Source organism: Schistosoma mansoni, chromosome 4 (assembly GCF_000237925.1).
Source record: "Schistosoma mansoni strain Puerto Rico chromosome 4, complete genome".
NCBI classification, from domain to species: Eukaryota; Metazoa; Platyhelminthes; class Trematoda; order Strigeidida; family Schistosomatidae; genus Schistosoma; species Schistosoma mansoni.
In genome coordinates, this window is record NC_031498.1 from 22,717,453 (window position 1) to 22,736,306 (window position 18,854).

The 18,854-nt window shown below is 35.3% G+C and overlaps 1 protein-coding gene and 1 non-coding gene across 2 annotated transcripts in view; both read right to left on the bottom strand.

Moving 5' to 3' along the window:
- Window positions 1-18,854, bottom strand: part of Smp_145030 (hypothetical protein) — a gene marked incomplete at both ends in the record, with an annotated part of 50,458 nt that overhangs the window by 1,282 nt on the left and 30,322 nt on the right. The window contains 4 exons of the mRNA XM_018797235.1: window positions 10,244-10,321; window positions 12,363-12,890; window positions 17,513-17,862; window positions 18,399-18,520. Coding sequence (XP_018652297.1) covers window positions 10,244-10,321; window positions 12,363-12,890; window positions 17,513-17,862; window positions 18,399-18,520 — 1,078 coding nt within the window. The remainder of the gene's footprint in view (window positions 1-10,243; window positions 10,322-12,362; window positions 12,891-17,512; window positions 17,863-18,398; window positions 18,521-18,854) is intronic.
- On the bottom strand, window positions 1,391-1,466 carry Smp_tRNA_00347_Pseudo_CGA.1.1. The gene has a single exon. It is a non-coding gene (tRNA).

Here is an 18,854-nt window from a genome sequence, read left to right on the forward strand (position 1 = left end):
GTTCGTAAGGAAATATATGATCCCATCTTCTAACTTATCCATACGACAAGGTTTCTAAAATTAAATTATCCACAATACCTTCACTCATGAAAATCTCACTACATGAAAATGATACTCAAATATACTAGTGTAGTTAACGAGAACATGGGTGGGGAAATCCGTGTGCACAAATTACAGACTATCTCACTAAATTCTGATAACCATACAGCGAACAATTAATTTGCAAAATAATAATCTAATCGTCTCAATCTTGACTGTTCCTTCAAATATCAGTTCGTCCTCTCTGATATAATTGTTCATGCATTTTCGTACCGATTGCGCTTCATTCCTGTTCGTTTCTTATCGATCTTCTGCCAAAATAAATTCTATCCTTGACCCTCATCATATACTACTTATGTGGATATAAGTAAACCACACCACACTAGTAGTAAACGAATTTGCTAAATGATCATATTTTATTAAACCATAACGATGGTCAACTGAATATCTCTTTATGACAATAAGTCAAGTAAGCTAAAACATCATATTTATACTTTATTATATACGATTCTCATTCATTTAAATTAATTATCCATTTTAATAAACCAATGTACGTGACATGACTATTAGAATGAATGATATTTATTAAAGCAACCAAGTCATAGGTCGTTGATAATAAAATAGAATCGTGATGGGTTAGAATTCAAGCTTTGTTTATTCATTAATAAATGTATATCGATTTGTTACCTCAAATAAAGTAATTGTGAAACGAATTAAGCTTTGTTTCATAGACTTAAATATTGTTTCCAAAGTGATTACATACTACTATGTCTAAGAATGTTAACTCACAACAAATCATAGATATAAACAGCATACTAACATCCGTTGTTTACATATGATTTATTGAAATAATATTAATTTAGTTATACAAAAGGCTTATCAATGACTTGGATAACTTTGTGTTGACTATACTTTACACACGAACAAGAATTAATTCGAAGAGTATGCAAAAAATCAGCGTACTAACACGTTCTTAATGTATAGAAACTATAATGGATAACTTTTCTAATTCATAAATCAAAAGGTTTATGACGTGATTTATTCTGTAATGTAAGTTATAAGTAATAATCAAACTGTCAATGATAATTTGTGATTTTAAAAAATAGATATATTGGTTGATTGATAATACCTTACAAGAATACTCATCTAACAGTACTACTAAACTTTAAAAGCTGAATGCTCTGAAAAAAATTGATATTTTATAAACAGAATATATATTCGTATATATGAAACAATTCACTAGGATTTGAGATCATAAATCTATTGAAGCTAGATCACCATGTAAAACCTGGAAGCACTGGACGGCCGTTTCGTCCTATTGTCGGACACCTCACCAGTGCGCCTCCACAATGCCGCCTCGCGGGATTCGAACCCTGGACCTATCAGTCTCGCGCGCGACCGCTCAACCACTAGACCACTGAGCCGGCATCCAACGGTGTTATTGTCTAACTTCAACCAATCCACGAAATTAAGCAACCACTAGGATTTGGTTTTACAAAACAACATTAATAAAATGTCTCATTAGAATTGTCATAAATGTCAATATAAACATATATTTATTTATTTGAGATATAAACATAAGGATAAAGAATTATAAATTCATTGCGTAACGTAATTAATCTTTCTTGATTTTATGCTGAATGGAAAAAAGAGGAAATTATGAAATTACTGACTTCATTCTGGTGAAATTCACGAAATATTTCATTGAAGTCACAAGTTGATCTTATTTTAACACCTTTTAAAAGACTGGACAGCCATCTATCTCGTCGTGGTATGTGATTCCTCAGCAACCCGTTTCCACGACACTTTACAAGGAATTGAATCAACGACCGTCGACCTCACACCCGAACGCTTTATCTCTGAACTACTGAGCCGTAATCTAATGGTGTTCAAACCTAGTTAACAGTACGAGTGTGGGACAGATGTTGTATTTAAATTCTGACTAGAGATTGTGGATATTAATTGCTGAAAAGTTCCATCCTAGTGAGAGATGGATGTCCAATGATTTCAGGTCACAATAATTGTATAACTTAATAATCAATTAGGAATTTCAATGAAATTCAACAATCTCCATAACCTCATACTAAGAACTAAATATTATTGATTTTTCTAAGTGAGATAAACGGTCATTTCCATTTAAGTCTACATAGTAAACAAAAATAAATCATTAATAAAAGTACAATAATACTATCCAACTAGATAATTTTTAGGTAACTGAATGTAGTATATCTAGCCATAAAGCTTGCGTATGAAGAAGAAACTTAAAGTTAAAATATATTTTGTAGGTATTGTACTTACAAGAACATTGAAAAAGATTAGCAGGAAGAAATTTGAACAAGGGATATACTTTTACATATACAGTGCTTAAAGTTTGATTGAACCACTTCATCACAGAATGAGAATTATATCCTGTGCCGATACAGTAGAAATCGAATCTCTTACTTTACTCAATACTCTCACAAAAAGGGAAAATTATTTAACAAGGCAGCTGTAAGATAATTAGCCAAAAATGGTTGCTAATATTTTTGTTTATTAGTATAAGCGCTTCTATGCCCGACATTCAAAGAGTTTAAGTTTTCTTATTAACTGAACCTTTTCAGTGTAGTTAAATAAAGATTAAGTGAAAACAGTAGAATTCAATCATTGATTATTGAATGCAAAAGAAATAAGAAATATGTCAATTATTTATAATAATCCCCTTTGCTATTAGTTATCTACCAGAAAATGACCAAACTCTAAATCCATCAAACAATAGGTATAACAATATGAATTTTAAAAAATAACAAAATTCTAGGTAACAGGAACCAGCCTCAGGATTTTATCAAAGTTAAAACAGTCTTAGTCTCAGTTGTTGATTATTACAATACAGTAACCCGGTAAGAATAATATAAATCTGATGCCTTGTCATTTTATTTAAATAAATTAGAGTAACAAATTTACCATTCATTTTATTTTTGTCATATCTATTTCATAAATTCTCTAGCCTTTAATCTAACATTTAGTCTAGTTTTAAGCAAAGATAGATTGTGGCTAGCGATAGAATCCAGGACGCGCGTTTCATCCTGTTTGAGACTCGTCAGCTGGATCTACCTGTATCTCAGAGATGATGTTCACTCTAGGATTCGAACCCAGTACCGTTCCCTTCAAACGCCATCGCGTCATCCACTCAGCTACTGAGTCCTAGCTACGAGTCTCGAATCGAACGAAATGCGCATCCCGGATTCCACTGCTAACCACTATCCATCTCTGCTTATAATGCTTGTGAAATAAGGCTATATCGACGCAATACGCACAGTATGCACATATGCCAATAAGTGACTGATCGATTGCCGTCCTAAACATCAATGGGAAGATTCAAACAAAAAATACCAAGTAGACTTAGTCTGGTTATTATTAACCCTATTATTTTACACACATCAGAATAATTGATTTTGAATTTTTAGTTGACCCCTATTTGTTTCAAGTGTACTTTAACCATTTATCATTCAACGGTGATAAACCCTATTAAACATATTAAAAGTTCTAATTTGTTTCATTTTTTTAAAATTAATTCGTTTATCTTAGCGTTTCTAAGTATAATTTGATAGAGTTTTCTAAATTTCATATATCAATTTACTATTACCTGAATGTTATATACAAAGCATCTGATTGGATTAAGACTTATTGATTAGGTGTAGGTTGGAAGAAAGCTAGGGGCGGCCAGACCAAAACGTGGCACAGATCCATGAAGTCAATAACAAGTGGACTGAGCCATGTTGGTAGGTGTACACTACCTGGTTGGGATCCTCGAGATGATAACAAGAGACCTTAAATGACATGGCTCGAAATCGTTTGCAATGACGAAGGTGCATCCACTCTTTGTGTTCTCCCGAATTATAATCTTCTCAATTCTTCATGTCCCTTTCTTTTCCCTCTTTTCAAACTTATTTCATTGGATTATACTCCTTCAATAACATTTTCAAACCCTAATCTTTCACATTAATGCTTATACTCTTACTACATCTACCACTATGGGATTTGAATCGACAACTGCATCTCTGTGCTGATCTGGTATGGCGACTCGAACTGATGTACGTACGTACGAAGTTCTACGTTGTGACTGACTGATTAGGTGTAACCGAAATAAATAAATAGAAACTATTTGAGAAATGAAATATTTGGATGGTCACCCACTGAACACAGTTTGTTACACATTTTATTTATCATATAACTAATATTCCATAGTTATCAAATGATGTTGTTTTAACTAAATCTTTATTAGTTATTGATCAACCTTCCCTTACTTCGTATTACTGTGAATAACACTGATTTCTTTCTTAGTTTGATATTTAGTTTAGCATTATATAATGTTATTCCATCTCCTAGAACATAAAGAATACACTTATTTGATAAATTAAAAAAAAGAAACAAATCACCTTTTCGAAGCTATACTTTCTTTTTTCTAGATTACCTAAAAGAGAAGTGAAAAACTCTAATCTAATCGTGAATTAAATAGGAATAATATATTTGAAATATTTCAGTGAATGAGTTTGAAGTAAATCCAATGTTTCGCCTGACAATCTGATCTAAGCTTTTTTTAAGGAATTATCAAATACTATGAAATTATTCGCTCTAATTTAGACGAAAGTTCTTAGATATTATTCTGCTAATCGTAAATTGTTCACAATATTATTCGCTTTTTTATTATGAATTTATCACACACTCACACACACAAAACACGGTATAATTCTATTCTGATCGTTTTCTTTTTGACATTACGAATTTGTACTTGGTTTTGTTTGGTTTGTTCTATGACATTTATAGTTAAATATCGTTTGTCATAGAGATTAAATAACATATAGGTCATATATATGTATATACGTGTATAATATATATGGTATAACTAAACTGAAACACGTTCTGCATAGTCTACATGATATTTATGGATACCATATCCCTTTATAGTTACTGTCTATTTGTGAAAATACATTTTTAAATATCAAGCTTTACAACGATCACATCTATTTCAGTTTTATTATTTCTACCTTATTCTGTGATTTTTAATTAATATTATAATTACAAAACTATAAATTGTAATTTCATAAACTTTGAAGAAGTATTGACAACGTTCGAAAGTTTTTTGTTCAATTATCCTAATAGCATATGTTGTACCATCTGTTGGGGATGCTAGGTCCCTAGTATTAGGGAATGATGGTAAATTAGTTGATGAGGTTGTAAATCTTTATCAATTAAGAGGGTCGGGCTACATGTTACGTATACCTGAACACCGATTACCAAGACGCGCTATGCTGACTAGTATTGGTGATGGTTGAAAGAGAGTTAGGGGCGGCCAAACCAAAACGTGGCATCAGCCCTTGAAGTCACTAACTTCTAGTCTGAGCCATGTTGGTAGACGCAGACTACTTGGTTGAGGTCCGCGTGACTATCGTAACCAATGGTTGAAGACTCTGTGTGATATGGCTCAGAATCGATCACAATGACGTAGGTATATGTACTCTCTGTCTTCCCTTGAACTATAAGATTAAAATTGCTTCATATCTTTCTTTCTTCTTGTACTATATCCTTATATACAATCTTTTTTATATATTGCCACCATTAAACTAACTACTTCTATAAATTCGGTGTTCATCTTGTTGTGCTAATGAGGTATGGCAACTTCGACCGATGCATATGTGTGCCTTGTCCTACGTTGTAGCTGACTGACTTTTTACATTTTGACGAAATGAAGATTTTTTTGAAAACTGTTTTGAAGTTTATTGAATTTTTCAAAATTATCTTTCACTTTTCGAGTGATGACCATAAAACATGATAAGTAAGCGGTTAAAAAAACAATTGGAAATAACTTAGATATCGTTAAGTTTATGGCTAAGAACGAAATAAATAGATCATTGAGGAATAAATCCTTGTTTATTTTGATTATCGTTTATTAGCAAGGTTGTTTTCTGCAGGATAAAGTTTCTAAGTTCATGCCTAACTCTCCTCTCTTATCCAGGCTTTGAACCGACAGCAACCCTAGAAAAGCTACAGGTGGGGGAGAAGTACAGGATACAATGGATAAATTAGTTGCAACTAGAAGATTTCGACTTCGCAAATGACCTGGCCCTTCTATCCCATACACATCAACAAATGCAGATGAAGACAACTAGTGTAGCTACAGCTTCTGCATCTTTAGGCCTCAACATATACAAATGAAAAACCAAGACACTGAAACACAACACAAAAATCAACCCGATATCACTTGATGGAGAAGTTCTGAGAGAGGTGGAAACTTTCACTTACCTCACTAAACAGTATCATCGATGAACAAGGAGGATCTGGTGCAGGTGTAAAAGCAAGGATTAGCAAAATAAGGGCCGCATTCCTACAGTTGAAGAAGATATGGAACTGAAAGCAACTGTCAACCAACCTAAAAGTCAGAATCTTCAATACGAACGTCAAAACAGTTCTACTGTACGGAATAGAGCGTAAGTAAAGAATCATATATCTCATTCAAGTCATTTTATTCATTTACTTCACAAATTATATACATACATTGGATTACTGAGTGAGTACTTCTACAGTTTTATTTTCTTTCTTTTATCTGCATAACAGTCTCGTTAGGTTACAATCATTAGCTGGAGGCTGTTAATCCGCAATTACAGTAAACAGATGTACAAGTCGAAGTGACCAGCATTTAGCTTAATCCCAACACTAACCAATCGATCTCCTTTCAATTCATGCCACTTATATAAATTGGTTTTTGAAGTGATCAACAGTATCCTGTTTAGTCCATCAGTACTAACCAGACTAATTACATCAACTTATGAGTAATGCAATGATCAGTAACCAGTTATCTATAGAAATAATTGATACACCTTTAAAAATCATTGTCAGCGAAATTTAGTGCCAATGTTCAAAAAAGTGTATTCAGTGATTAAAAAGAAATGAATATGGTTCGAATCCCGCGAGCGGTATCGTGGATGCTCACTACTAAGAAGTCCCACACTAGGACGAAACGGCCGTTCAGTGCTCTTAGGTTTTCAATGGTGGTCTGGCTTAGATCGACTCATGAATTCAACTATTAAATGGTTGTATACTGTCCAAACGCCTAACTGAATTAGGATATCTAAGTAAAATTCTTAGATAGATACAAACCAGAGATTCTGTGTAATACAATGGGAAAGTAAGCCATTCAATATGAATCTCTAACTAAAAATGAAAGCGTTAAAAACTCCAGGGCTGAACTAAATTTTTTCATTGAACCATTCAGTGGAATGTGCACTGTCTAGGAATAAAAACAGCTAAGTATAACTATTTGCGTAGGATGTGACCGTCAAAATATGAAACTGTATAGTTTATTGCATCAGTAAAAGTAAACCCATATATATATTTGTGTGTGTACGAAAGATGACAAAACGTAGGTGGAAAAGTAGAAATTTTATTAATGATTATTGCTAGTGAAACTATGTTAATAAATCAATATTTTTATAAACTGAAACACTGAATTGGTAACTTTTCTAACCTAGTTAATGGCTAAACAAGATTTTCTAGTTCAATGTCTTTGACACACAAAAGAATCAATCTTTTTCAGCATTTTGCAGGCCAAAAAACTAATGTGCAACCATCGTTGTTGTAATTAAAAACGGTTTATTTGTCTAGTTTCTATCAGTATGGTGATCATTAAGCTGACGAAATAGTCAAGTAGTCGGTTACATACAAAATGATAATCATGTCCTAATCACCTTAGTCGATGAGAATTTATGACTTATTCAGCTGATCGAGCATCTTTACCGAGTATTCTACACCTAGGCAAATCATTACTCATCTAGTAGGTTTGTCATTGATGAATTATGTTATGAAAGTAACTGTTACCAAACACTAATAATTTATGCATGTTTTACAATTTTGAATTCTATATTTCACAACCATATATTAATACAGAATAGTCTATAGTAAACTGGTTTTTTAGTCAGAGTGTGTGAATGTTTTGCTGGAGATACAAATTACGAAACAATAGTAAAATAGCATGAGCTTTTCCAATCCATTTAAAGATTTCATTATTCACCAACCTAACTGGGTAATTCAAACTTTGAATGTAAGTAAAGTGGTCAACACACTCAACAGCTTTATCTTCTGTTATTAAAATAGGCATGGGGACAAGTCATACAGGAAGTCAAAAAAAGGTTTCATCTTTGAAAGCGTGTTCAAAACAAAATAAACTAAAACAGAGAAGCTAAGAATCCTTTTTTTAAATTGGTAATTCTGTTGACAGTTAGTCACGACCTCTGATTCAAACACGAATGTTCGAGTAAACAGCTTTCATCAGATTATAAGTAATTTATTAGTTTATATACTTCATGATAACTCAAAGGAACTGAACGTTCTAGATTTGAATTCTGTGAGTGGTCATTGATACACATTGCCGAGAAATACAAAACTACCACGGAACATCTGTTTAGCACTCACTGGTTTTTATGAATGCCTTTTCATTCAACATTAGTTTAACATGAAAATTACCATCCACAGAATACTACTCTTGCCAAAAATTATTTATCAGCGAATTATTCTTTCTTGTTTAATAAATTTTATCATTAGCTTAAATATTCATTAAAACTATTAAACCATGATAATGCTAACAAGGAATGGCTGACAATGTAATAGAAGTGTTTGTATCACATGTGTGAAATCATATGTTTTACAATCCATAGAAAAATCAATGCCAATTAAGAAGTCATGATTTAGTTAATGGTAACAGAGAGACTAATAAGGGACTAAAGCATTTAGAAAGCTAATTTATCAAATGAATTAACAGAAATGTGATGATAATTTGACCGAAATTGTCAACCGATAATTGATATGACGAGCAATAAATGAGCTTGACAATCAAGTTCATAAATTCAATATCATGCAGCAATCTATGTAATTAAGAATGGCTTATTGTACCGATTAATAATCGTCAGAAAAAGTGAAATAATCGGCCACAATTCAATATTTCAAGAAACTTAATATACTTTTTAGAACTAGGAAAGAGAAACATTCTGAAAGCTCTTGGTTAGCATCGGTATCATACTATAGTTGGCGAGAGCCTAAACGTTCACGACTATATAGTATTTATTGCTTATAAACGAACGAACCTAATAACCTAGAAAAAAAGCAAAATTACCAAGAAACTTCATACGCGTTTTATAATTATAGCATAGAATTTCATAGGAACGATGATTTAGCTGGCAACAAACAGGTCTAACCTTTAGACTTTAATTTTAAAGATTTGTGGACGAACTATAAAATAAGTGTCTTACAATAATTTAGGTTTTGAATGAACTTAAAATAATGTTCAAACAAAAGAATGCAATATTGATTACGAATAAATAGTATTGTATTAGCATAGTATAGCCTGATCAGTTACTTTGTATGAATATTCATTGATATTTGAACACGATTCTGACAGAATCGGATAAAAAGTATATAAATGACCTATCAGTGGTCTTGTGGTTAAGCGTGAAACTGATAGGTCCTGGGTTTCGAATCTCACAGGGTGGGATCGTGGATGCGCACTGCTGAGGAGTCCCATAATAGGACAAAACGGCCGTCCAATACTTCCAGGTTTTTCATGATGGTCTAGCTTCAATTCATTCATAATCTCAACTATCAAAATTACTATAATATCCACAAAACCTCTTCTGATAATGTTCAGTTAGTTGTTTAAACTAAACTAAGGTTTGTAAACTAAACAAAACAGCTTATTGGTAAACATGCCAATTGTCATGATCAATAAAAGTAATGACAATGTAATATGATTTTATCGATTAATATTTAAGAAGGTTCTTGATCTATAATATTTTGCACTGAATTTCTTTAAATAAATATTTATACAACAATAAATTTTTTTATTATTATTTAATAAGTCGATTTTACCTTACCCATCTAAAGATTTAACAGTTCTAAGTTCTATTGTGAGTGAAAAGTTTCGAATACATTGAGTTAATTAAATATACCCCAAAACAGTCCAATAATTCTATTGGCTAATACAGTTCCATGACAAAGTCTTTCTTCATAAATTCCAATTTTTTTAAGATTTACTCTTATTGTTGTTAAGGTCTAATGATTACTTTTTGGTTACGAATAAAACATATCGATTATTTGTAAATTTCGTAACAATTTTGTTTTGTTGTTATACATGAAGTTGATCTAGATCGATAATAATGATGTTTTTGACCGAACTTACTTTCCATCTGTGTTAAATGTTCATCAGTCAATGATGTTTCCTTATTCACTTGATTATATGACAAGTTTTTAAAAGGTTCTGATATGAAACATAAAAGGTTTATCAGTTGATTATGATCTTCTATTTCTGAATCCAAAAATATTTGCCAATCAATTCTAATAGCTATTATGTGTCAATAAATAAATAAATAAAATAACAGTTGAATTAAGGTTAAAAATTAAACTGAAATTATTTTTGTAATGACTGGTAAATCATATTAAACATTGAATTGATTTTAATGGTAATATATCAGGGACAGTTCAAATAGATTTTCAGGTTTCAGGGTAAGCTTAAATTAGAAAACACTATGCTTATCTATGTACAAATATAACATTTAAACCCCATTCATAAAGTTGAGATCATTTACAAATTATTCATAAACTTCTAATTTGTTGGTAATCGAGCAAATGTAAGTCACTAAACCTTTGAATGGTTAAAATGTATTCACTTACTTACTTACACCGCTTAATCCTCATAATGGAGCATAGGCTGCCCACCAGCATTTATCATCCAACTATGTACTGAGCAATCCTTTCAAGTTGTTTACAGTTGCTGTTCATTCTTTCCATATCTCCTTTCAATTATGGACACAGCGTGTTCTTTGGTCTTCCTCTTTTTCGTTTACCTTCAAGATTTCAAGTTAGCGATTACTTCGTGTTGCAGTATAATGATTTTCTCAATGTGCGTCCTATATACTTCCAAGGTTTTCCCTAATTTCCTCTTCAGCTGCAAGTTGGTTTGTTCTCTCTCACAATAGGTTATTGCTGATGGTATACGACCAACGGACATTGAGTATCTTACGTAGACAATTGTTTATAAATACTTGTAACTTGTTGATGATAGTTGTGGCTGTTCTCCAAGTTTCAGCTCCGTGCAAGAGAACCGTCCTGACGTTCGTATTGCAGGTGCTTTGAGTTGCATACGTTTTTATAATCATTGCCTTTACGTCTACATCAGATCCTCCATGTTCACCGATGATGGTACCCAGATACGTGAAATCTTCCACCTCTTCCAGAGTGTCTCCATCCAGTGAGATTAGGTTGATGTTCTCTGTGTTGTGTTTGAGGATCTCGCTTTCTCCCTTGTGTATTTTGCTGCAGAGGCTACTGCTACATTGTTTGTCTTGACCTTCATTTATTGGTATGTATATGATAGAAGAGCTAGGTCATTTGAGAAATCCAAATCTTCTAGTTGCATCCAACGTATCCATTTGATTCCATGCTTCCCGTCAGATGTAGAGGTCTTCATGTTCCAGTCAACCATCAAAAGAAAGAGAAAATGAGGGAGTTAGCAACCTTGTATGACTCTGGTCCTCACTTGGAACGCGTCTGTCAGCTGTTCTCCACACAAGACTTTACACTGAATTCCGGATAATGTTGGCAATCTTCTCAGGTACACCATAGTGTTGAAGAAGTTTTCATAAGGTACTCCTATCCACACTGTTAAACACCTTCTCATATTCGATGAATGTGATTCATAGTGACGAGTTCCACTCAACCGATTTTTCAAAGATGGTCATGGTTTTCGGTGAGTTAGCTACAACGTAGGACCAGACACATATATGCATTGGTCCAAGTTGCAATAGCTTCATTAGCACAACAAGATAAACTCCGAATTCATAGAAGTAGTTAATTTAGTGGTGGTAACATATAAAAGAAAGGTTGTTTATAAGGATATAATAGAAAAAGAAAGATAGATATGAAGCAATTCTACTCTCACGGTCTAAGGGAAGACAGGGAGTGTATACACCTACACCCTTGTGATCGATTCTGGGCCGTGTCACACAGTCTCCAATCATCGGTTAGGATGATCGTGCGGACCCCAACCAAGTAGTCTGCATCTACCAACATGGCTCGGACTAGAGGTTAGTGACTTCAAGGACTGATGCCACGTTTTGGTTTGGCCGCCCCTAACTCTCTTTCAACCATCACCAATACTAGTCAGCATAGCGCGTCCTGGTAATCGGTGTTCAGGTATACGTAACATGTGGCCCCAACCATCTCAGTCGATGAAAATTCATGATCTCATAGTTTTGATAATTTTGTAATCAAATTATCTTTAAGTATACATATATACCTACCAGCTTCACATGAATTATGTAAACGTATTTGACGCTTGACAACGGGTCCATTAAACAATGCACTACCGAATCGTATAAATTGTCTAGAAGCTTTGAATGGTAAAGCAGTTTTAGGAAATATTGAGTTATTCTTTGCATCAGTATTCATTATTGCTTTATTCGACAATTCACCAAAATGACCTGCGGCTAAAGAATAAATTGGACATCCAACTACTTTGAAAGATGTACAAAATACAACAGGTGATAGGTAGGATTTAGATATAAGGTCAAATTCTGGCAATACAAAAATTTGAATGTTATCTTCATAAACTCCCCATAGATTGGCTACACATATGAAACAAATCCTTAGTGAACCGTATCCTGGTAAATACCATGATGAAATAGTTGATAGAGTAGTTGAATACTGACTAATGGTAATTGGTCTAAGCTCGGCCAATTGAAAATCAGTTATATAATTGGTGGATGATATAGCTGAATGTGCTAGTACACATGCGCCTTTCGACCGTTTCAATAATAAATTACACCAATCTGAAAATCGAAGAAAAAATGAAAAATGAAGTTTAATATGGTAATTTCAGTGGAGCATATAACTTCAAAATATTGTCACTATGTTTTTGGTAGAGTTTTGTCATTTGAGCTGGTCGGTTTAAAAGTCAAGCTTTAATTGCCAACGGGGCAAGCTTCACTTATGCCTGACCTTGATCATGACTGGTTACTTCTAACCCTTGTTCTGTAATTGTTTACATCTATCTGATGTTTGTTCTGATGATATGGTAAAGAAGAACAATAAAACCTTCGATATTAAACCACCCATCTCAGAGGATGAAACTCAGCCAAATAATCATCCATCCGAGTTACAAGTCTTCTACATATTTTCACTAATTACCACTTCAGAAGAATTTTAAAAAAAACTCCTTTTGTTGTCTGTAGTCTACCTTGGAAATTCCGCCTGTAGCTCCTCCGGGAGCTACTGCCGGTTCCAAGCCCGGGTAAAGGAGGAGGGTTGGGCATGGGGTTAGCGACCCCATCCCGTAGAATACCAACTCGCTAAAAAAAACGCTAACCAGAATTAATTATTCAAACCATTCAAACTCTGCCCTCCAAGTTGAAGGAATAATTATGACGTCTCATGATGAAAGCCGAGTTCCTTCGGAAGTCATGAGGTCGATGCACCTTCTTACAATCAGAGCGACAATTTTTATAGGTACATGGAATGTCCGGACAATGTGGGAGACAGGAAGAGTCTTCCAAATTGTTGCAGAAATGAGAAAATACAACCTGGAGGTGCTTGGAATCAGTGAAACACATTGGAAGCAGGTTGGACAACATCGACTATCTTCAGTGGAACTTCTGTTATACTCCGGTCATGAAGAAGAAAATGCCCCACATACACAAGGAGTTGCATTGATGCTGTCCAGAAAAGCACGAAATGCACTTATTGGATGAGAATCTCATGGACCAGGGATCATCAAAGCCTCCCTCAAAACAAAGAGAGAGGGCATTACAATGAACGTCATCCAATGCTATGTGTCTACCAACGACTACGATGAAGACGCTAAAGACCAATTCTACGATAGGCTGCAGTCAATCTTCGAGAAGTGCCCAGCAAAGGACCTGACCATTCTAATGGGAGATTTCAATGCCAAGGTTGGAAAGGACAACACTGGATACGAAGACGTCATGGGACAACATGGACTGGGAGGAAGGAACGAAAACGGTGAGAGATTTGCAAACCTATGTGCCTTCAATAAACTGGTCATAGGTGGCACCATATTCCCACACAAAAACATACATAAAGCCACTTGGATTTCACCAGATCACACTACACAGAATCAAGTCGACCATATCTGCATCAACAAAAAGTTCAGGAGGACGATGGAGGATGTGAGAACCAGAAGAGGAGCTGATATAGCATCCGATCACCATTTGCTGGTCGCCAAGATGAAACTAAAACCCAAGAAGCACTGGACAATGGCGCGGACAACATCACAAAAGTTTAACACGGCCTTTCTTCGAGATGCCGACAAACTCAACAAATTTAACATAGCCCTCAGCAACAGGTTCCAGGCCTTTCATGATCCACTCAATGGAGAGGGAACTACCATGGAGAGCAACTGGAAAGGTATCAAGGAGGCAATCGTTTCAACATGTCAGGAGGTTTTGGGCCAAAAGAAGCACCATCACAAGGAATGGATCACTGTTGGTACACTGAATAAAATTGAAGAAAGAAGGAAAACGAAGGCAGCAATCAATATCAGCCGAACAAGAGCAGAAAAAGCCAAGGCACAAGTCGAATACACAGAGGCAAACAAGCAAGTGAAGAGGAGCATCAGAACCGACAAACGTAAATATGTGGAAGATTTAGCGATGACAGCGGAAAAGGCTGCAAGAGAGGGAAACATGAGACAACTGTATGATACAACAAAGAAACTTGCTGGAAATTACCGCAAACCAGAAAGACCAGTGAAAAGCAAGGAAGGCAAAGTAATCACCGACATTGAAGAACAACGAAACAGGCGGGTAGAACACTTCAAAGAACTCTTGAATCGACCAGCTCCACTGAACCCATCCAACATCGAAGTAGCACTCACAGACCTCCCAATCCATATTGGCCCACCAACAATTGGGGAGATCAGCATGGCCATTAGACAAATCAAGAGCGGCAAAGCAGCGGGACCAGACAACATCCCGGCAGAGGCACTGAAAGCAAATGTAGCAGCAACTGCCAAGATACTCCACATCCTCTTCAGTAAGATTTGGGATGAAGAACAAGTACCAATAGACTGGAAAAAAGGACTTCTGATCAAGATACCAAAGAAAGGCTATCTGAGCAAGTGCGACAACTACAGGGGCATCACTCTTCTCTCAATACCAGGAAAAGTCTTCAACAGAGTATTGTTAAACAGGATGAAGGATTCCGTGGACGCCCAACTTCGAGATCAACAAGCTGGATTTCGTAAGGATCGATCGTGTACGGACCAAATCGCAACTCTACGGATCATTGTGGAACAATCAATCGAATGGAATTCATCACTCTACATCAACTTCATTGACTACGAGAAGGCATTTGATAGCGTGGACAGGACAACACTATGGAGGCTTCTTCGACACTACGGAGAAGATAGTCAATATCATACGGAACTCCTATGATGGACTAAACTGCCAAATCATCCACGGAGGACAACTCACCGACTCATTCGAGGTAAAGACTGGTGTTAGGCAAGGTTTCTTACTCTCACCCTTTCTCTTTCTCCTGGTTATCAACTGGATCATGAAGACGTCAACAACTGGAGGAAATCACGGGATACAGTGGACAGGCAGGATGCAGCTTGACGATTTAGACTTCGCGGATGATCTGGCTCTTCTATCACAAACGCAACAACAAATGCAGGAGAAAACGACCAATGTAGCAGCAGCCTCAGCAGCAGTAGGTCTCAATATAAACAAAGGGAAAAGCAAGACTCTCCGATACAATACAATATGCACCAATCAAATTACACTTGACGGAGAAGCTTTGGAGGATGTGGAAATCTTTACATAACTGGGCAGCATCATTGATGAACACGGTGGATCAGATGCAGATGTGAGGGCGCGGATCGGCAAAGCAAGAGCAGCATAATTAAAACTGAAGAACATCTGGAACTCAAAACAATTGTCAACCAACACCAAGGTTAGAATTTTCAATACAAATGTCAAGACAGTTCTACTGTATGGGGCGGAGACGTGGAGAACTACGAAAGCCATTATCCAGAAGATACAAGTGTTTATCAACAGCTGTCTACACAAGATACTTCGGATCCGATAGCCAGACACTATCAGCAACAAGTTACTGTGGGAGACAACAAACCAGATTCCAGCGGAGGAAGAAATCAGGAAGAAGCACTGGAAGTGGGTTGGGCACACAATGAGGAAATCACCTAATTGTGTCACAAGACAAGCCCTTCACATGGAATCCTGAAGGTCAAAGGAGAAGAGGAAGACCAAGGAACACATTACGCCGAGAAATAGAGACAGACATGAGAAGAATGAACAAAAACTGGATAGAACTAGAAAAGAAGGCCCAGGGTAGAGTGGGTTGGAGAATGCTGGTCGGCGGCCTATGCTCCATTGGGAGTAACAGGCGTAAGTAAGTAAGTAAGTAAGTCTGCCTTGGACCTTGATCCTTGACTAGTTAGCTCTAACACCTAGAGAACTCGTAATCCTTTAGAATATACATATTTGCTCATTACTATCGCTAATCAACTGTAACACATGTTTGAACTATCCTGGTTGTCATACTCACTAAACCTGGCCTAAGTCCTAAATGGTTGCGTCGGAATTGTTCGTTAGTATGACGAATATAAGCCAATACTTATTTCATTCGACAAAATGAACCGAAATTATCACTTCATGCAATTACGTTCTAATTCAGGATTTTATTGTTAGATCTAGTTATCCTACCCGACTTAGTACAGTGAGTTAGATGAGGCGACGTTCAAGCCACTAAATCAATTGATTAGTATTCAATAATGGTTTCACTCTTGACAAACAACTTGTGAACACTGTATTTAGTGATTTCAACGTTGTAGTGAAAGTGGTATGAAGTCGTATAATAATCATTTTGCCGGAATCATCGTGTGATATATGCCAATAATATTATTACTCCTGATGACATAAATTAAGTTTAATATAATGAAACAGTATCTAGTATACGTAATGTTATAATTGGTATTTATGGGAATTGTAGTAATTTTAACAAATTAGTTTATCTAAGCTAGACCATCGTTGAAAATCTAGAAGCATTGGACGGTCGTTTCATCCTAGTACGGGATTCCTCAGCAGTGTGCATCAAGGATCCCGCACGAAAGGTACTCGAATCCAGGAGATTCGAGCTCATACGCAAACTTTAGTCCTTTAAAAAACTGAGGCAGTATCAAATGGCGTAAATGTCTAACTTCAATAGATCTATGATCTTGTACAACCTTTCATCCATTGACTGAGGTGGATAACTGTCTCGAACCCGACACGGATTGGACTCCAGTGATCACGGTTTCTCAATAGAACTCCAGGAAATCCATCTTGAAGCCAGTCAATTATGGGCACATGATTATTATCAGAATGGGAATTTGTGGAATTTAAATTAAGACGTACTGGTTCACAATTAAACATACCATAAAGATTCCTTATTTGAGTTTTATGATCATTCTTGTCGTGTAAGACATTTTGACTACTTAAATGATTTTCAGTAGATTGTCTTGATATTACAAACAAATATTTCACAGCGCCAAGTATAGGTTTATTAGGAAAATTCTCATAATCAGCATAATTAGTTTTGGTAGATAAACTCCCAGTATCTACGCATATTCTTGTTGGTATAGGTGTATTATTCTTAAATTCAATCCACTTTTCAACTGGTTCAAAAAGACCAACATTTTGTCCAAAGTCTAAAATCATTGTTTCACTTATATTATTGTTTGGAATATTGATATTTTCATGCGAACTTTCTTGGCATATTGGATCTCTACAATGACACAATAAAATACGAAAATATTCGAAGTTGGATTTCTGCATTCTTTATAAAATTTTTCAGTTCATATTCATAAAAAATAAGCAATTTTACAATAGATTATTCCCTTTTAACTATTTAACGAAAGAATAAAGTGAATTAGATAACGGTAAATCTAACCGGCGGAATTCAATGTTTATTGAATACTTCGAAAACAAATAAAGCTTAGTACAATTTTACATTTAACACTAGGTGAAAATCTATTTACGCGAATGTGAGGCGCTTAAACCGGATCGGTGGGTGCGGAGGATCCATCTGGTGGAGTTAAAAAACCTTGAAACAACCCGATGGTGCATAGGAGCTCAAGGATTCCAAAGAAACAAATCACTCCCTAAGGAACGCACCTGCTTCGGTGTTGGCACCTTGGGCAGTATTCCAGCCAACACGCATAATAATATAAGGCAGATGTGTATTTTAGTCTCCCTATGTACTAATGTTTTTGTGTTTAAATAAATGAATGATAGTAGCACTTAAAATTGAATATGACATACAAATCTTGATTAAATGGAAAATAGGTTATTGACAATCCTTGAACTTTAGCTGTAATCGGTAAATATAAAAACTTATTCAATCCATTTACACGTAATGGGATTTGAAGATCTTCAATTGATTTCTGTATTAAAAAGAAAATCAAAAAATAGACAAAACAATAATAATAGACAATTGCCAGTTGAAACGTTGGATTTACTTCAAATTCATTCGCTGCAATTTTACAAATATATTATTATCACAAGGGGTTTTGTGAAGATTTAGTATTTTCATAGTTGAAAGTATGAGTCAATTGAAGCTAGACCACCAAGGAAAACATGGAAGCACTGGACGGCAGTTTCGTCATATTGTGGAACTTCTCAGCTGTGCGCATCCTCGACTTCGTCACGGTTAAGTGCTTTGACGCGAGACTGATAGGTCCTGGGTTCGAATCTCGCGAGGCGAGGTCATGAATGCGC